Consider the following 20,514-nt stretch of genomic DNA (forward strand, 5'->3'; position numbering starts at 1 on the left):
GGGGGCATAGTGAGGGTAGATGCAGAGCCCAGGCCTCCTGAGCCGACAGGCTGTGAGGGAGAAAAGGGGAAATGGGGGCAAACGGGGCTGAGCAGTTTGGAAAATGTTGCTGTCAATAGGGAGCCACTGAGGGTTCTTGAGGAGGGTTGTGATGGTTGACACATCCATAAGATCACCGAGCGTGAGGGGAGGCGAGGGGTCTTCTCTTTCCACCTAACCCGATGCCTCCCCTGCCCCATCATGGCAGTGAAGCTCTTCGAGGTGATCGAGACTGAGAAGACACTGTACCTGGTGATGGAATATGCAAGTGCCGGTGAGCCCCGCCCACCCGGGCCCCGCCCCTGCACCCTGGCCCCGCCCCATGCTCCCAACCCTGCTCTGACCCCCATTTGGCTTTTGCCTGCAGGAGAAGTGTTTGACTACCTCGTGTCGCACGGCCGCATGAAAGAGAAGGAAGCTCGAGCCAAGTTCCGACAGGTCAGAGGCCAGGTGGGGGCCAGGCTGCTCCCAGGGCCTCAGGTCAGGCTGGGCAGTGACCTAGGGCCCAGCTTTTGTGTGGGTGGGTGGAGATGCACAGGGCAGGTGTGATGGTGTCCAGGTGTCGCTGTACAGGTGCTCAGCTTGGCATCAGGCTGTGCCTGAAGGCACCAAGATGTACAGGTGTTGGATGTGTGGTGTCCAGGTGTGCCCAGCGCATAGGCCTGTGAGTGAGAGGGTGGCCAGGCTGATGTATCAGAAGATGTGTGGGAAATAGGTGCGTGGGCGCCCAGGAGTGTGGGTGTGTAGGTAAGAGAGTGTATAGCAGCCTAGGTCGATGAGTGAGAGGGGCAGGGTGTGGAGGTGTTAGTTGTAGGTTAAGAGGACATGCCAGCATGTGGGTGTCCAGCTGTGTGTCTGTGAGGATGCCCACAAGAATGTGGGAGGGGACCCAGGTGTGAGAATGGAGGTTGGTAGGCAAAGAGGTGTGTGAGGTGAGGGCCCAGGTTGGGGGTGTGCATGTCTGCATGTGTGGCGTGGGGATGTACAGTGTGTGAGTGGGGATGTCACTTTGGGACTGTCTAGCTCCCTGACACGGTGTCCTGGATGTAAGGGTCATCACCCTGGTGAGTGGTGGGGGCCATGCCTGTCTACAAGCCCAGCACTCTCCCTGGAGTCCTCCTGGGAAAGCAGGAGGGCTCAGTCCCCATGTCTCGGTGCACTGTCTGTGTGGGTCCTGCGTCTGGGGGAGGCCTGCGGGCTTGGGGCTGGGTTGTGAGGGACGCAGGACACAGGGCTTTGGGGTCCACAAGTAACTCATCTTCTCCTCCAGATTGTATCGGCTGTGCACTATTGTCACCAGAAAAACATTGTACACAGGGACCTGAAGGTAAGTCCCCCGACTGTGACCCTGGGAAACCCCTCTCAGCCCTCCCAGCCCGCCTCCCCACCAGCCTGCCCTCCACGGCTCCCTGTGCCCACTGGCAGTCTCGCCAGCTGCCCCTCAGCACCCAGAGCCCCAAGCATTTGTGACCAAAGGGAAGCCACTGGACTGGGGGAGTGGACAAAGGAAAGAGACAAAGTGTCCTAGGTTGTCCCCAGATGGTTACACGGGTGCTGTACGAGGACACTGGGACGCGGTAAAGAGCCGTCACTCTCAGCCTTTAGGGCCTTGGCATCTCTCCAACATGAGAGCACTCAGGGTCCATGAGAAGTTGAGTTTCAGAGCCCAAGTCACGTGGCACAGGGATGTTAGAGCCCACGAAGGACCAAGCTTTGTGGTGCACGTCTGTAGTCCCAGCACTTGGGAAGGCTGAGGCAGGAGGATCAGGAGATACAGGCCAGCCTGGGCTTACGCAGTAAGACCCTGCCTCAAAAATAAATAAGTAAATGTACCTAAAAATAAAATTTTAAAAATTAAATTAAAAAATTGTCCACCGGGAGGGTAAGACAGCAGGAGGATTACTCTTCTGTTGTAGATATGTACTTATGTAAAATACGATAAAAGCGAATTGCAGAAAAAATGAGATAAAACAGGCATACAAAATGCAAGCCTAATTTTAAATATTTTTATGAGACTCCAAAGACACAAAATCCACTGGCAAATTCTATAGAACCTTCTGGCACCTCCCTGTGTGCGGCTCACAGGCCAAGTCTTGCTTGGTAGGGAGCCGAGGATTAGCCTGGAGGTCACATGCCCCCTCGTGGCGGGTTCTTGAAGTGACCAAAATGAATTTCTGGGTGCTGTGACTGCATACAGAACCAGAGGCAAGGTGGAGCCTCAGACACCAGGAAGGGAAACGCCACCCCCCAGCCAGGCTGATGCTGGTGGCTTCCAGTTTGGGGACAGGCTGACTGAGGTGTGTCTACAGGTTTCTTCCCCTTGTGGGGCAGGAGGGAGGGGCAGGCACAGAAACAAAATGAGCTAGGGAAGGACCTTGCACAGGACAGGCCACATGGGGGTGACATTTTGAAGTATGGATTTGTAGCCACAGGCTGGAAGTGTCAGGATGCTGGAAGGCCCTCTTGTGCTCAGGCCATTTAGGTGACTGGCTGTGTTTGAATTCCAGCTCTGCCACTTCTAGCAGTGGGCATGACATGGCCTCCTTAAGCCTCAGTTTCTTCCCCTGTCACATGACAGTCACAAGACTACATGCCACAAAAAACAGGTGAAATCATATGGCATAGGAAGCATTTATTGAGTGATAACTATTTTCCAGGTATGATACAAATGTGAGATGTTTCAAGCTAGAAGGCAGGTGCTCTGACTACTCGCAGGGAAACTGAGGCCCAGAGAGGCTTGGCAACCCAGCCAAAGTCACACAGCAAGCAAGTAGTGAATTTGGGATTCTTCAGGAATCTCTACTTGACTTTTTTTTTTTTTTTTTTTTTTTTTTGGCACTTGCAAGGTATGCACTCTCCGGCTTGACCCATGCCTCCCACACAGTTATTTTTGAAATAGAGTCTTGCATAGCCTCAGACCCTGATCCACCTATTTTAGGGTTACTGCTGTAGCTGGGATGACAGGTGTGTGTCACCACACCCAGCTTTTTTACAGTGAGACGGGGTCTTGTGAACTTTTTGCTCAGGCTAACTTGGAACCTTGACCCTCCCAATCTCAGCCTCCCAGGTAACTGAGATGACAGGTGTAAGGCACCATGCCTGACTCAGAAATTGTACTTTATTTTTTTTTTGGCACTGGGATTTGAACTCAAGACCTACACCTCGAGCCACTCCACCAGCCCTTTTTTGCAATGGGTTTTTTCAAGATAGGGTCTGGCTTCGAACCCCAATCCTCCTGATCTCTGTCTCCTGAGTAGCTAGGATTACAGGCGTGAGCCACCAGTGCCCAGCTCAGAAACTGTACTCTTACCATGTCTTGCAGCCCCTCTTTTGTGTAATAATCCACAAAGCCCAGGGCATAACAAATGCACAAAAGTAGATAAACAATTTTCATTTTTATGGGGCTTGAATGATTTTTTTTTTCCCTTTTTGCAGTGCTGGGAATGGAACCCAGAGCCTTGCACATACTAGGCAGGTGCCCTTCCACCAAGCTACACCCTCAGCCCTTGCTTTCATTTTTCTCTGCTCGGTAAACTGAGGTTCAGAGAGATTTCTTGAAGAGCCCAGCTCTGCAGACATGTGGGGAAAGTAATATCACATAGCACTTGCAGGGAACAAAATAGTGTTCTAGGCCATTTATGTGGATTGACTCACTTAACTCTCAAACTGCCCTGTGAAGCAGAGTAGTACATGACTCCAGGAATGAGCAACTGTGGCCCAGGGTGGTAAAGAGCCCGCAAAAGGTCACACGGGGGCAGGGGCCAGGCTGGGGAGCAATCCCATGGCCCACCCTCTGCCCTCCCTTGCCTCCAGGCTGAGAACCTCTTGCTGGACGCTGAGGCCAATATCAAGATCGCAGACTTCGGCTTCAGCAATGAGTTCACGCTGGGCTCCAAGCTGGACACATTCTGCGGAAGTCCCCCGTACGCCGCCCCAGAGCTCTTCCAGGGCAAGAAGTACGACGGGCCAGAGGTGGACATCTGGAGCCTTGGCGTCATCCTGTACACCCTCGTCAGCGGCTCCCTGCCCTTTGATGGGCACAACCTCAAGGTGCCAGGCGCGGCTGGGGTGGGGCTCTCCCTCTGCCGTCAGGCCCTGTCCCTGCACCCCTTGTCTGCAAAGGGCCACAGGAAGCCAGTCGTCCCCACCTGACCACATCACCAGACAGAGAGCAGGCAGGACCCAAGCCCCTACAATGATGGTGCAGTTGGAGCTCAGAGCAAGGGCTAGGCAGCTGATAAGCTTGGGTTCCAGTCCCAGTTCTCTCACTCAGGAAATAGTCATTGCCCAACTCTGGGTCCCGCTCTGTGTGAGTAAGAGTGTGGTGGTGTCCGTCTGTGATCCCAGATACTTGGGAGGCAGGAGAATTCAGAGTTAAGGAGTTAAGGGCCAGCCCAGGCAAAGTTAGCAAGACCCTGTCTTAAAAACAGAATAGAGCCAGGTGCCTGTGACTCACACCTGTAATCCTAGCTACTTAGGAGGCAGAGATCAGGAAGATCACGGTTCAAAGTCAACCTGGGCAAATAATTCGAGAGACCCTGTCTTGAGAAAACCCCATATATATATATATATATATATATATATACATATATATATACACATACAGTTCGGCATAGTAGCACCTGTCTGTAAATCCCAGATGCTCAGGAGGCAGAGATGGGAAGATCACTGTTTGAGGGAAAAAACAGGAGACCCATACTAAAAAGAATCTAACCAGGTGCCAGTAGCTTATACCTGTAATTCTAGGTACTTACAAGGCAGAGATCAAGAAGGTTCGAAGCCAGCCTGGGCAAATAGTTCACAAGACCCTATCTCGAAAAAACCCATCACAAAAAAGGACTGATAGAGTGGCTCAAGTGGTAGAGCTCCTGCCTAGCAAGTGTGAGGCCCTGGGTTCAATTCCCAGTACCCCCAAAACCAAACAAATAGAATAGGAGAAGCAGAAACCCCTGGCCTCATAAATGCAATCCCATGGGTGGAGCTTGAAAACGATGTACCTGGTGACAGAAGCCAGTGACAGCAGGCCACAGAGTGATTACATTTCTGTGAAATGTCCAGAATTGGCAAATCCACAGAGACCAAAAGCAGATTAGTGGTTGCCTGAGGCCGGGATGGGGGATAGGGAGCTGGGGTTGACAGCCAGAGGGTCATGGCCGCTTTTGAGGTGATGACAACAAACATTGTCAAGTTAATTCATTGTGCTGATGATCACACCACTCAGCAAAAATCCTGAAATCCCTGCAACTGAGCACTTGGGACAAAAAAAATTTTCATCCCGTGGACTGCCAGTCCAGCAGCAAGCCAGGCAGAAAACAAAAGAAGCGAGCGAGGTGCTGTGTGAGAGGCTGGCCAGTCCCGTGGGGACATACTGAAATGAGCATTGGGTCTGTCACTGTTCACATGTGACAGTATTGTTCCTCTTAGTTTTTGTTTTTCGGCAGTACTGGGGTTTGAACTCAGGTCCTTGCATTACTAGGCGGACGCCCTAACCACTTGAGTCATTCCCCTAGCCCGTTTCACTTTAGTTATTTTTCAGACAGGGTCTTTTGGTTTTTGCTAGGGACTGGCTGGGATCCCAGTCCTCCTACCTCTGCCTCTTACATAGCTAGGATTACAGGCGTGCACCATCATGCCGGGTCCTTATCATTATTGATGGAACACTAGACATGCTTTCCCTCTGTCCCTAAAGGCCGTAGTAGGTTATCTCGTGAGCGCAGGAGATTTTCCTGGGAATTGTCGCCCACGAGATAAGCAGCATTGATATACTTAATACTGTTAGTCATCCCAGGAATGTGCTTGGTGGCTATTTTTCCTCCTGGTCAGGGATCCCGGGTGCATCCAGTCTCTTGTCTCCAGGCTTCTAGAACAATTCTTAGTGTCTTTTTGTCTTTCCTGGCTTTGGTGTGTGGTTGAGTTCAGGCCAGAGTGTCCTTCAGCTGGGTGGATTCAGGAGGCACCCTGCAGGAGGAACTGTGCAGTGGACATGCTCTGTCCTGCTCTCCTCGCCGTGTGTCCAGGAAGTAAGCAAGCCGTTGCTGAGGACAGGCCGCCAGAGCGGAGGAGGAAGCCTGTCCCTCCAGTGGTCTGGGCTGGACAGCCTTTCCCTCCAAGCCTCAGTCTCCCCCTGCTCAGTGAAGACCGTAGATATGCCACCTTGTGGCAATGATTCGAGGTGCTCGCTGACACAGGCCTGGGCACTGGAAGTACCCAGAGCCTGGGGAGGGGCCTGTCAGGGAATGATTTTTCCGAGCCCTGAGTGTGAAGCTAAGAGGCCTTTTCCCAGAACAGATTACCATTTCCCCTGCCCCAGGTCCTTGTCATCTCCTGCTGTCCTGGCTTCTCACCGGGTACCTCAGCTCTGTCATTTCCTTTCTGGGCAACTTTGGGCAAAGTCCCTTTCTGACCCTGTAAGATGGGGACATTGAGATCATACCCTTGAGGTATGGTGGTACTGTCTATAATGCCAGCATTCAGGCGGTGGAGGCAGGAGGATCACAATTCAAAGCCAGCCTGGGAAAATAGTTTGAGAGACCTTATCTCAAAAAAAACCCATCATATAAACAGGCTGGTGGAGTGGTTCAAGGTGTAGGCTCTGAGTTCAAATCCCAGTACTGCCAAAAAAAGTTAGATCCCATCTCAACCAATAAGCTGGGTGTGATGGTACACAGCTGTAATCCAAGGATGTAGCTCCAGTTGTAGAGCACCTGCCTTGCAATCCCTGAGTGCAAATCTCAATATGGCAAAAAAAAAATTGCTCTGAGATTGACATTTACATGAAGTATTCACTCACAACCCTTGAGGCTGCTGGGCACAAACCTTCAGGAGCATACTTCAGAAGGTGTCTCCCAGTTCAGTCCCTACACTCTGCCCAAGGGAACCTGTTCACACACGCATCATCCTCACCTGCTCTCGCCCACGTCACTGCTCCACTCAGGTGTGGGGTGATTCCCCTGGTCTGCCAGACCATGGAGCCAGGAGTGTTTTATTTTTTGATGCCTTCGTGGGGACCCTCATGATGGACTCTATTAAAAAAGACCAGTGTGAACTGGGCATGGTGGCTCACTCCTGTAATCCCAGCACTTGGAAGGCTGAGACAGAAGGATCATGAGCTTGGGGTACACAGCAATACCCTTTCTCGTAATAACCAGAGGCCAGTGTGTAAATATATGGAGTGTTCAGAGAGTAACAGTCACGACTGGGGCCACCACAGAGTCCCTGTGCCTTTCGATGGTTTGTGCTAAGCCTCTTGTAGACATAGCTCACTTTCACTCTGGCAGCAGCTGCTGGTACAGGATTGTGATGCTTGTTTATGGGATGAGGAACCTGAGGCCCTGGAGCCCCACTCACTTGCCCTCTTATGTGGCTTGCAGAGTTGCTCTGAGATTTCCTCTGAATGAAAAGTTATGGAGTTTAAAAGAAACTTTTTTGTTTGTTTTTGGTAGTCATGGGGTTTGAACTCAGGGCCTCAAACTTGCTAGGCAGGTGCTCTGCCATTTACGCCATACCCCTAGTTCTTTTTGCTTTAATTATTTTTTGAATAGTGTCTCACGCTTTTGCCTTGACTGGCCTCAAATGGACCGTGTCCTACCTCCATGTCCCAAGTAGTTGACCTTTTTAAAGGTCTGCCATGGTTGTGCATACCTGTAATTTCCAGCACTCAGAAGGTGGAGGCAGGAAGATCTTGAGTTAGAGGCTAGTCTGGGCTACCTAGGGAGACCCTGTCTCAAAAGAAACTTTGAAATCATTGCATCTGTAGTGTTCCCATTTCACAGATGATAAACTGAGGCTGGGGGGGCAGGTTTTACCCACCTCACTGGGATTGGGACTTGGTGCTTCTCTTACTTTTGTGGGATGCAGATAAGTGAGTATGATGGGTGGGGAGACAGGGGTCCCCTCCCCCAGTATTCCTGTCCTGTCCTGCAGGAGCTGCGGGAGCGCGTGCTCAGAGGGAAGTACCGGGTCCCTTTCTACATGTCCACAGACTGTGAGAGCATCCTGCGCAGATTCCTGGTGCTGAACCCTGCTAAACGCTGTACTCTTGAGGTGAGCCCCTTGGGCCCCTCCCATCTCCCAGCTCCCCCAGACTCTGCCTCCCCCTAGCCACCCTCCTGCCCTTCCCTCTCCTCCTCTGTGCCCTCCTCCGTGGGAGGGTAGATGGGGGCCCAGGAAGAGACTCCCAGCCATCCCATCACCACCCCTGGCAGCCTCACCCACTCCCCGCCACACCAGTAATTAGCTAATGAGCTCCTAGGATGATTAGAGGGTGCCAGGGACCCAAATGAAGTGGGTGGGATTGAGGCTTCCGAGGGGGCTGAGGACATGTGGTACTCTCAAGCAAGCCCTCCATTCCATTTCCGGGTGTTAGGCCTTGGAGATGTGGCCCACCTGGCAGGTGAGAGGCTGTGCCATTAATGCTTCCTTCTAATGCCTGTCTCCCCCTTCTTTGCCCCACCCGCAGCAAATCATGAAAGACAAATGGATCAATATCGGTTATGAGGGTGAGGAGTTGAAGCCATACACAGAGCCTGAGGAGGACTTTGGGGACACCAAGAGAATCGGTGAGGTTCAAGGAGGGCAGGTGCCCAGAAACTCAGAGCCACAGGCTGCAGAGGCAGGGCTGTGAGCCTCCAGTATCTAGCTTCTGTGGTCAGCATCTAGTACAATGTTGCCAAGCAGACTAGGGAGAGCAGCTGAGGAATCTGGGCTCTAGCCCCCGTACTGCCCCTTCCCAGCTGTGTGACCCTGGGAAAGTGGTTTCCCTCTCTGTGCTTCTAGATTTTCATTTGTAAAATGGGAATCATTATAGAACCTACCTCATTGAGCTATTGGCATGTTAAATGAGTAGAGCTACCAAAACCCTTACATCAGTGCCTTGTGTATAATAAATACTGATGCATGGTAGCTTTGACTATTAAGCTACAAAAAGAGCTGGGCGTGGTGGTGCATGCCTTTAATCCCAGCCCTTAGGAGGCTGAGGTAGGAGGTCCAAGAGTTGGACACCAGGATTGGAGATGTGGTTCAAGCAGTAGAGCTTCTGTTTTCCAAGTGCAAAGCCCTGAGTTCAATCCCCAGGCCCACCAAAACAAAAAAGAAAGAAAGAAAAAAATCTATTAAGAAAAAAAAAGAGGCCAGCAGGGTGCCAATGGCTCACGCCTGCAATCCTAGATACTCAGAAGGCAGAGATCGGGAGGATCACGGTTCAAAGCCAGCCTGGGCAAATAGTTCATGAGATCCCATCTCAAAAAAACCCTTCACAAAAAAGGGCTAGTGGAGTGGCTCAAGGTGAAGGCCCTGAGTTCAAACCCCAGTACTGCAAAAAAAAAAAAGAGTTCAAGACCAGCCTAGAGCTATATACCGAGATGCTGTCTCAAGAAAACAAAGATGCAAAAAAGAAATCACAAATCAATTCTAGAAGACTTTGAACACAAGGCATCAGAGATCTGCATGCCCCACCTTGGTACACACCTCCATTCCTCTTATTCTCCTCCCTAATCTGGAACCCTAGTATTCGGGGGCCCCAGAGTGTTAGCTCAGGAAGAGCCCCCTTAACCATCTAAAAGACCTCCTTATGCGGCCAGGTGATGTAGGGCATCCTGGGAGCCCAGCCACATTAGTCAGGACTTTCAAGAGGAAACCCAGGTCACTCTGGCTCAGACCCAATAATATTTATAATAATGACGGGTTGAGCCAAAAATCAGTAAGTGAAGCCACATAAGATTGCCTTTTTTTTTTTTTTCAGTACTGGAGCTTGAACTCAGGGCTTACACCTTGAGCCACTCCACCAGCCCTTTTTTGTAATGGGCTTTTTCGGGATAGGATCTCATAAACTATTTGGCCAGACTGGCTTTGAACCATGATCCTCCTGATCCCTGCCTCCTGAGTAGCTAGGATCACAGATGGGAGCCAAGAGTGCTGGCTCAGCTTCCCATGTTTTAATACAGTAATAATTTATTCATGTCCTAACTACAAAAGCCAAGATTCTGAACCTTCAGGCATAACTAGATCCAAATGCCCCAGCAGTTGTTGGGGATGGTCTCCGTGGTAACTTCCTTTCCAGGGGGCTGTCACCAGAGCAAGCGAGCTGGCGACAGCATATGCCGGTCGCCTGGAGACCCTGTCAGGAGGGAAGCCACTGTCCTAGTGTTCTCCCAATGGAAGCTCTAGGCTGATAGCCATTGGCTCTCCATGAGCCAATCAGTGTGGTCTTGGGGGCTGGAACATTGATTGGCCAGACCTGTGTCATATGTCTGCCGTGAGCCAATCAGTGTGTCCTTAGGGATGACTGCTCTGATTGGCCAAATCTGTCCAAAGCCTGCCCCTTGGGTGGGAGAAGGTGGGGGGGCGGGGTCAGCTATCTGGTGCCCTGAAATATTCTTCCAAGGAATGTCAGGTGCGATCTGCAGAAGGAACAGTGGACACTGCCGAGGGACCCAGACGGGTGGAAGGGAAGGCGTGGGGAGGCTGACCCTTCTCTCCACCCCTCTCCCAGAGGTGATGGTGGGTATGGGCTACACACGGGAAGAAATCAAAGAGGCCTTGACCAGCCAGAAGTACAACGAAGTGACCGCCACCTACCTCCTGCTGGGCAGGAAGACTGAGGTCAGGGGGCGCAGGGGCCCTCGGGAATGCGCGATGTCTGGGGCGGAGGGACTGAGGGGGCTGCGGGGCAGGGAGCTGAGAGCCTGTCATCTTCTCGCAGGAGGGTGGGGACCGGGGCACCCCGGGGCTGGCCCTGGCACGGGTGCGGGCGCCCAGCGACACCACCAACGGAACGAGCTCCAGCAAAAGCAGCAGCCACAGCAAAGGGCAGCGGAGTTCCTCTTCCACCTACCACCGCCAGCGCAGGCACAGTGACTTCTGTGAGTCCCTGCCCCTTGGTGCAGTGAAGGGCCACCCTGCCCTGGGAGGAATGTCTCACTTATACAGAGCCCGGGGCACTGGGTGGGATTTGGGAGCCGGCTCACACGGTTAAATCTGGAAGAGCAGCCAGGCCCAGAGCAGATGCCTCTCAGTGGCTTCCTTTCTCTCTGCTACTGGCTTTTCCTTTGTCTCATCTTTTTCTTGATCACTCAGCTTACACATTTCTTACATACCAGTTGTAGAGTCCAAATAGTATCCAGAATCTGTGTAGTCCATTTGTCAGGGGTGGAGCTCTGATATCAGAGTCCAGTTGAGATTAATCCACTGTAGCTGGGACACAGGACACATTGCACAAAGAGGCTGCTGAGAACCTTCCTTCTTGCCCTTTCTCCACACTGAAGTGAAGGGAGGCCTTTCCTAGTGGGAGGGGTTGGGGAACACCACACCATACTGCACATTCTGCAATTGCTCACAACTGCTGCCGAAAGTAAAGACTCCACCACTGCAACTTAGCCTGGAACTCAGTGGTTTGCTACCCATATCCTCACCTAATGTTAGCTCCCTCTGGTTTTTCTTTTTTCTTTTTGACAGCACTGGGGTTTGAACTCAGGGCTTCACTCTTGCAGCAGGCGCTCTACCACTTGAGCCACTCCTCCAGTCCATTTTGCTCGGTTATTTTGGAGATTATTATGGCATCTTGAGAACTACTTCCGCTGCCTGGCCTCAAACCTCTGTCCTTCTGATCTCAGCCTTCCAAGTAGCTAGGATTACAGGTGTAAGTCGCCAGCACCCAGCTCCTTCGTCTATTTTTAAAAACAGATTTATTGAGATAAAATTCGTCTATTATACAATTCACCCACTTAAAGTGTTCAGTTCAGCCAGGTGTGATGGTTCACACCTGTAATTCCAGCACTCAAGAGGCTGATGTAGGGGGATTGAATGTTCAAAGCCAGCCTGGCTACATAGTGAGACACTGTCTCAAAAGAAAAAAGATCTCATGCAAATAGAATCCTACACTGTCTGGCTTCTTATGGAGACACCTTGGTGTACTTGGCCAGTCCCCTGTTAAAGGGCATTTAGGCTTTTCCAAATTTTTGTTTGTTTTTTGAAACATGGTCTTCCTGTGTAGCCTAAGCTTACTCGAACTCTTGATCCTTCTGCCTCATCTTCCTGACTGCTGGGATTACAGGCTGGCACCAGGACACTTATGAAAAGGACTGGAGGCTGGGCGTGGTGACTCACGTCTGCAATCCTAGCCACTTGGGAGGCTTATATCAGCAGGATTGTGGTTCCAGGCCAGCCTGGGCAAAAAGTTCACAAAACCCCCATCTCAATCAATAAAAGCTGATATGGTGGCACACACCCATCACTCCAACTATACAGAAAGCATAAGTAGGAGAATTGTGGTCCAGGTTGGGCCAGAAATAAACATAAGACCCTATTTAAAAAATAATGAAAGCATCTGGGCGCCAGTGGTTCACAACTGTAATCCTCACTACTAAGGAGGCAGAGATCAGGAGGCTGCCAGTTCGAAGCCAGCCCAGGCATAATAGTTCCAGAGACCCTATCTCAACAAACCCTATCACAAAAAATTGGGCTGGTGGAGTGATTCAAAGTGAAGGCCCTGATTTCAAGCCCTAGTACTGAAAAAAAAAAAAAAACCCACAAAAATAATAATAATGAAAGCAAACAGGGCTGGGGGCGTGGCTCAAGTAGTAGAGCACCTGGCTAGCAAGTGTGAGGCTGAGTTCAAACCCCAGTGCCACCAAAAAAAGAAGGCTGTGGGTGTAGCTGAGTTGTAGAGCTCTTGCCTAGTGAGTGGGGGGCCTGGTTTTCATCACTACCACCACCCAAAAACCAAAACAAAACAAAAAAGAAGCCTGATATGTGGTACATGTCTATAATCCCAGCACTTGAGAGTCAGGCAGGAGCTTCTCAAGTTCAAGGTCAACCTGGGCTACATAATGAGACCCTATTCAAAAACAAAACGAAAAATCATGCCATGAGCCCCTGTGCACATATCAGGCCATTTTACATGAGGGTTCTGGGTCAGTGCACACGCAGTGACAGCTTTGATGACATCCTCAGCATGTCCTGCGCAGACAACATAAGGCGCGAGGGCAGGTTTCTCAGGTGACCCCTGCTACAACCGCTCCCCTGTATCTTCCAGGCGGCCCATCTCCTGCCCCACTGCATCCCAAGCGCAGCCCGACCAGCACGGGGGACACAGAGCTGAAGGAGGAGCGACTGCCAGGCCGAAAGGCGAGCTGCAGCGCAGCAGGCAGCGGGAGCCGCGGGTTGCCCCCTCCCAGTCCCATGGTCAGCAGCGCCCACAACCCCAACAAGGCTGAGATCCCTGAGCGGCGGAAGGACAGCACGAGTACCCCTGTGAGTGGCTGGGCTGGGGACAGGGTGGCTGTGGCCACCAGTGGTCCAGTCTGCATCACATTTCTCAGACCATGAGGTCATCCAGGCCCCCAGATCATTACTCAGGACTCTGACATCCATTCACTGATGCAGTCACTCAACAGGTATCACTGAGTACTGTGTATTGGCCTGAGCGTGCATACAGTGTTAGTGTGCAAGTCTGCTGGAGTCAGGAACAGAAAGAACCAGCGCTGGGGCTCTCGCCTGTAATCCCAGCTACGCAGGAGGCAGAGATGAGGAGGACTGAGGTTCAAAGCTGGCCCTGGGGAAGTAGTTTGTGAGAACCTAGCTAAAAAAAACCCACCAAAAAAAAGGGGTTCGTGGAGTGGCTCAACTGGTAGGTAGAGTGCTTGCCTAGCAAATGTGAGGCCCTGAGTTCAAACCCCAGTGCTGCCAAAAAAAGAAGCATCCTAGGGGCTTTAGCAGGAAGGCCTTAATACAGGGAATTAGGCCAGCTGACCTAGTTCAAAATCATAGGAAGGACTGGAGGAGCAGACAGTGGGCTGGGCCTAACAGAGCAGCAGTCACAACCGCACAACACAAGTGACCCACTAAGCCCAATTACAGGTGTGGTAGTGCTCAGGGTAAGCCTGGGCTTCAGAGTTCGAGACCAGCATGAACTGCATAAAATGAGACCAAGTCTCAACAAAACCAGTTTAAAAAGAAAAAAAAGCTGGGTGCCAGTGGCTCATCCTGTAATCCTACCCACTCAGGAGGCAGAGATCAGGAGGGATTGTGGTTTGAAGCCAGCTCTAGGCAAGTAGTCCGAGAGACCCTGTCTCGAAAAAACCCATCACAAAAAAGGGCTGGTGGAGTGGTTCAAGGTTAAGGCCCTGAGTTCAAACCCCAGTACTGAAGAAAAAAAACAAAAAATTCCAGGTCAAGATGGCTCCCAGTGGTGGAATTCTTGCATGCATTTGCAGAATTAATTCCAGGGCTCAGGGTGTAGCTCAGTGATAGGGCACATGCTTATACATATGCAAGTTTGATACTGGTTTGATCCCCAGTACCACAAAAGAAAAAAAAGAAGAAATTTAGAAATTTTTTCTTGGCACTACAGGAATTTGAACTCGGGGCCTCATGCTTGCTAGGCAGGCGCTGTACCACTTGAACCACTTGCCTGCAGCAAAAAAAAAAAATTCCAGTTTGTTTGTTTTTTATGGTTCTGGGGATTGAACCCAGAGTTTCTCACATGTAACTCCAACCTTAGACAAACTTTCAGAGAACACAAAAGGCAGGATTTTTGCCCAACACATTTGTGAGCAGCAGTTGATGTCACAAAGTGATTGACTGCCTGGGAGCAGGACATAGGAGGGGTTTCCTGAACTGCTGCACAGCCTGGGGGTGACAGTGTGGCGTGAAGTAGTGTATTCATCAGGAGTTTGCTGTGGAGAGGAGAGGGGGACAAGAATGCCTCTGGAACCTCTCAACCTACTGTGCCTCAGTTTCCCCCCCTCCTATAAGTTCCAGTGGTCTCCTGACTTCAAAAATAAGACCATTAAGATTTTCCAAGGTTCCAGATCAATTCTGCCAGGCTTCTGCTCTGGGTCTGAGGCCACTGTCCTGTCACTGTTTTCCAATCAGCAAGATATGGGGACAGAGTAGAGGGTGAGCAGTATTCTTTTGAAAGGCGTGGTTCAGATGGGATAGAGCACCACTGCTTATATCTTATTGACCAGAATGGAATCACATGACCACCCTTTGCTGCAAGGGAGGCTGGGAAATGTAGTTTGGCTGGGAGGCCATGTGCAGGGCTCTTACTCTTTAAGAGTTTGGATACCAAGAGTAGAAGAGAAAGGATGGATCTGGGGTGAGGCAGCGGAGCAGCCCATTATTCTCCTTTCATATCCTTCGTGCCTTTACCCATCCCATACTCTCACTGACTCATCATGAGGGAGGGCAGGGGTCAGGGGGAGGCAGTAAGGACATCTCTTCACCTCTCCCTTCTGGCCATATCTCCCTCCTGCAGAACAACCTCCCTCCCAGCATGATGACCCGCAGGAACACCTATGTTTGCACAGAACGCCCGGGGGCTGAGCGTCCATCCCTGTTGTCTAATGGCAAAGAGAACAGGTATTAGGGGGACTATGGGGGAGGGATGAAACAGGCAGATGAGCATGTTCCCCACCCCATGGAGAAGACGAAGGTACCACAGGCTCCTTCTCTTGGCAGAATCTAGCCAGGCACCCCTGAAGATACCCCCACTTAATGAACTAGTCAGCATTCAGGAACGCAGTCTGCCCTGTTTTCCACCCACAAGCCTGGGAACCAAATGGAGTTTCTGAATGATCTGTTTTTAGAACTCGAGAGAAGCTGCAGGTTATCACACTTCCACAGCATCTCATTGGCGTGGCGCTTGCCAGAAGGCCTGAGGTCTCTCAGCTGCCAAGTGAGGGAGGAGTTCAGAAAAGAGAGGGAACTGACTCCTGCCCAGGAGAGGGTGGCCTTCAGGAGTCCACACTCCTGTCCCTCTGGGCATGCAATTGGTTTGGCACACACGGGCAATCTGGGACACAGCTGATAAGCGTGTGTATATGTATGTAGGTGGTTCAGTTTGGCACAGGCAGGGTAACACTGGGTGACAATCGTGATTGTGTGACTACTCTGTTCTGAGTTTGAGCCTTGCCTCTGCACTGTTAGCAGGATGACTCTGGGCACATCTCTGAGCCTATGTTTTCTCCTCTGTAAAATGGAGCCCATGCTAACTGCATCCGGGCCCCATGAGAGTGATCCAATAGAGAGAGATCAGGTGTGTCCTGTACCTGGCACAGAGTCATTGGTCCATTGTAGGCATTAGTTACTGAGAGCTTTTTTCGTGGTTATTAAATAAAAATAATAATAGTGAACATTCATGAAGCAACAACTATGTGCCAAGCCTCTTCATCCATTGGCTGGCTTAATGCTTCTAACAACACTGAGTAAATCCTATTGTCTGCATTTTGCAGCTGAGAAAATAAGGCACAGAGAGGTTAAGTAATGTGTCCAAGGACACACAGTTGATAAATCAAACAGCAAGGATTCCAGACTATCCCTGGAGTGTCTTGTTTGTAACCACTGTAATTCGTAGCCTTCCAGTTCTGGTCAAGTGACAGTAGATCAGTTAGATTCCTTAAAGCAGTAAGGAAGGCACAGTGGCTTAAGTAACATGGACATTGAGCTTCTGGGACAGAAGCATATGAAGGTAGACTGTGAGGGTTTTCTAAGGGTCCAGGTTGATTCTGCCAAGCTCCATAGGAGCTCCCATGGTCTGAGGCCACTGTCCTAACTGCCAGTGTTTCCTAACCAGCAAGAAGTGGGGACCTAGTAGAGGGCGAAGCATCATTCTTTTTTTTTTGAAAGACATGGCCCAGAAATAGTACAAAGCACCACTGCTTATATGCTATTGGTCAGAGCAGAGTCACATGACTGCCCCTTGCTGCAAGGGAGGCTGGGGAGTGTAGTCTGTGGCTGGGAGACCTTATGCAGAGCTCCTGCTCTTAGGGGTTTGGATACCAACAGTAGAACATGAGGATGGGGGAGAGGCAGCTGCCTCTGCTACAGTCAGGGTTTCTGCTGAGAGCCAAGCTAGTCTTGAAGGGCTCTGGGAAGATAGGAATCAGAGGTATGGTGTAGGGCTATTCTACCCTGAGCACCCCTACAATCTCGTCTGACATTGGAAGTCAAGCAGGATCGGGCCTGATGGGTGCTTGGATGAGAAAAGTTGGAGGTCTGCCCTCTGCTGCAGCACTGGAAAGGTTAGAAGGGCTGCAGGAGGGTCCAAGGACAGTGGGGCTCCCACTGCCTACATAGCATGTTGAGGGAGTTAGAAAAGGGGTCCCTGCCTCTTTATTTTTCCCTTCAAGGAGTTGTAATGACTGTGGGTGCCTTTGACCTTCACTTCTATTCCTTGCCTGAGGTTGGATAGTGGACATTAAGACAGCAAAATCTTTGTCAAGCTGATTTGACTCTTAAGGTTTGGTGAATAGAGAGAGAGTCCTCCAAAAATGCATGTGAATCTGTTCAGCTGCTGAGTTGGAGAGAGGAGTGTTGGAATAGGAGACAGTTTGGAGTGGGCAAATTTGAAAAAGGGATAGTTTAAATAAGAGGTAACTCTGAAGGAGGCAGAATCAATAAAATGATGATGGGATTCTGCAGTGCACTGCCTGCTGAACCGAACGTGGCAGCCCAGTTTCTGAGCTTCAGCCTGGGTGGGGTGTAGGGACTCAACAGAGCAGAGGCCAGAGGCATAGCTCACGTGACAAGTCCTGGGTACCACAAAAGAAAGAAGAAAAAAGAAAAGAAAGAAACAGGGACTAGGGCGCTGGCCTGCCTTGGAGCTCCACCCTGACCCATCCTTCTCTGCCCACAGCTCGGGCACCCCACGGGTGCCCCCTGCCTCTCCCTCCAGTCACAGCCTGGCTCCCCCATCAGGGGAAAGGAGCCGCCTGGCACGGGGCTCCACCATCCGCAGCACCTTCCATGGTGGCCAGGTCCGGGACCGGCGGGCAGGGGGCGGAGGGGGCGGGGGTGTGCAGAACGGGCCCCCTGCCTCTCCCACGCTGGCCCATGAGGCTGCACCCTTGCCCTCCGGGCGATCGCGCCCCACCACCAACCTCTTCACCAAGCTGACCTCCAAACTGACCCGACGGTGAGCTGAGAGGGGAGATGGGGGTGGGACGGGGCAGGGGGCTGGGTCTAACCTGTCTTCTACTCTGCTCCGCCTCCTGCACCCTGACTTCTCTTCCTCCTTTTCCTCCTCCTCCTCCTTGCACCCCCTGTCACCCTTCACTTCCTCCTCATGCTGCAGGGTTACCCTCGATCCCTCTAAACGGCAGAACTCTAACCGCTGTGTCTCGGGCGCCTCTCTGCCCCAGGGATCCAAGATCAGTAAGTCCCGCCCTCGCTGGCTCTGCCTCCCTGTCTGCATGTCTGACTGCGTGCGCGGGCATCAGGAGGGCCCTGTGGATGGGAGCTGGGTACAGGACCTGTACCTGGGATCTGGTGTTTATCTGCTCCTTTAATAAACAGTAGAGCAGCCAGAAGAAGCATAGCCCCTTGGAGTCAGATCCTGGGGGTCCAGGCACCAGCTCAACTGAGTGACCTTGAGCAAGTCGCTCAACCTCTCTGGACCTCACTTTCCTTTTCTGGACAATGGAATAGTATAACAGAACCTTCCTCGGAGGGCTTCTGTGAGGACTGAATGAGGAGGTGTCTGGACGGAGCTCAGAACATTGCCTTGAGAAGGTCTTTCCTAATGTATTACTAAGACGTAACATGTTTGCTACTTTTATTCATTACTAATATTCATTGGGGGGGACCTATTGTGTGCCTGGCACCATCCTAGTAGCTATGTAAGAAATGCTTGCTCTGAAACAGCCAACCTTCTAGTAAGGGACTCAGGCGGCAAGTGACGTATAAACCAGTTGTCACTCACTACCTAGTGACAAATACTAAGAAGAAAAGTAGAGCAGGGCGGAGGGATCCTGGGATGGGGAGGAGAAGGTACCCCTCTCTTAAGGAGGTACCTGTCACTTGAGCATCAGACGGTGTATGCGTGTGTGTGCCTCTCTGTCGCCCCTGTATGTAAGTATGAGTCTACCTGCCACCTCTCCTTTCATCCTCCAAATCTTTCAGTACCTTTCCTGTGACCTGCACTAACCATTTCAGAGGGAGCCTCCCATGTGGGGATGGAGGGATCAGATCTGGGATCCCGCTGTCGCCAGCTCAGCTCCAGCCAGTGGAGAAGGACTGGGCTGCAGCCGGGGCTGAACAGAGTCCCCTTAGCCAAGGGTAGGGGAGGAGGGCTGCCTGTGTCCAGATTTACAGTCTGTCCCCTCCCCTCCCTCAGGGTCGCAGACGAACCTGAGAGAATCGGGGGACCTGAGGTCACAAGGTGAGTGCCTCACACCCCGTCAGCACCTAACCTTACATGCATAGAGGGGACCCATGTCGCATCCTCCGAGGTTAACTTCCTGAAATGCCCCAGGACGCCTCCTTGCACCCTGGCACTTGACGCCTCTCACGCCACGAACCCTGAGCACCTTCCCGTGGCCATCTCTGCAGGGGACAGTAAATACTTTAGCATTTGAGAGGCACGCAGTCTGTGCCACGCCTGCTGCGTCTGCCATTCTCCTGCAAAAGCAGCCGTGTTCAGTACAAAAACAGATGCGCTGCGCCCCCAGTAAAACTATTTACAAAGCAGGCAGCGCTCTGGTGCGCCAAGTCCTGCTCTAGTTTAGCAGCTCTGCGCCTTCCCAGAAGTTCCATCCAAATACTAGGATGGCTCTTACTGGCTGCTGCCAGGTCACGTGCTCTTCTCTAAGCCAATGCCTGTTGCCAGAGGGTGAAGCATTCTGATTGGTCAGGTTTGGTTCTAAGGCTTATCCTTGAGCCAATCACGGTGGTCAGGGGGGGAACATGCTCTCATTGGCTAGGACAGAGTCAGGCGCTCTCGTGGAGCTGAGGGGCGGGGCCACTCCACCTGAGCCCGGGAGGCAGGGTCGGGACTGCTGCTTGCAGCGGGGCATCATTTCTGTGCAGGGCCCTGTCGAACCTTGTAGAATTTTTATCATCCCTGATCTGCCCCTGCTTCCAACCTAATAAACGCCGCTGGCAGTGTTCCCATCCCAAGATATTGTGACAGTCAAAAGGTCCTTGGAAGCCCGGCTTGGTGATGTAGAGCTATAATCCCAGCACCAGGGAAGCAAAGGCAGGAGAATCTTGAGTTCAAGGCCACCCTGAGCTACTTAGGGAGACCCTGTCTCAAAACACACACACGCACACAAAACCCTTGGAAATTTTAAACACCACTTTGTATAGACAGGACTGCTGGAAGAGTGAAGAGGTTGGTCTCCCAGCGATGACGTACTTCTCCTTACCGGAATTTGGGTGTGTTAGGATACCATATAGTTCAGCTGTTCCAGGAGACCAAAAGTACAGAAACCAACTTCTCACCCAAACCATGTGGCCAAGCCATTTGGCAAGGCCACCGTGTTCTATGAAGTTGTTAGGGGATGTGGTTTCTTCCAGCTCTTAAGCCCGGTAGCCCCACTGTCATCTGCACAGGCAACGCTGGCCCAGGCCACTGCCCAGTTGGCTCACAGGTGGGCAGACAAGGGTCCAGGGCACACAGTATCCCATGCAGGTGGCAGGAATTACACACCTCACTTTTGCCCACATACCAGAATTCAGAAACCTCAGCACTGCTGT

At 51.5% G+C, this 20,514-nt stretch overlaps 1 protein-coding gene across 2 annotated transcripts in view; it reads left to right on the forward strand.

Moving 5' to 3' along the window:
* Positions 1-20,514, forward strand: part of Mark4 (microtubule affinity regulating kinase 4) — a 30,454-nt gene that overhangs the window by 9,057 nt on the left and 883 nt on the right. Inside the window, exons 5-17 of one of the 2 annotated variants that reach the window (XM_020172967.2) lie at positions 248-313; positions 407-477; positions 1,310-1,366; positions 3,853-4,089; positions 7,963-8,082; positions 8,498-8,597; positions 10,529-10,638; positions 10,739-10,898; positions 13,070-13,287; positions 15,296-15,399; positions 17,675-17,953; positions 18,113-18,192; positions 19,154-19,198. In XM_020172967.2, coding sequence (XP_020028556.1) covers positions 248-313; positions 407-477; positions 1,310-1,366; positions 3,853-4,089; positions 7,963-8,082; positions 8,498-8,597; positions 10,529-10,638; positions 10,739-10,898; positions 13,070-13,287; positions 15,296-15,399; positions 17,675-17,953; positions 18,113-18,192; positions 19,154-19,198 — 1,647 coding nt within the window. The remainder of the gene's footprint in view (positions 1-247; positions 314-406; positions 478-1,309; positions 1,367-3,852; positions 4,090-7,962; positions 8,083-8,497; positions 8,598-10,528; positions 10,639-10,738; positions 10,899-13,069; positions 13,288-15,295; positions 15,400-17,674; positions 17,954-18,112; positions 18,193-19,153; positions 19,199-20,514) is intronic. The other variant, XM_020172965.2, reaches the window with a different exon arrangement.

This window comes from Castor canadensis, chromosome 16 (assembly GCF_047511655.1).
Source record: "Castor canadensis chromosome 16, mCasCan1.hap1v2, whole genome shotgun sequence".
In the NCBI taxonomy this organism is placed as follows: Eukaryota; Metazoa; Chordata; class Mammalia; order Rodentia; family Castoridae; genus Castor; species Castor canadensis.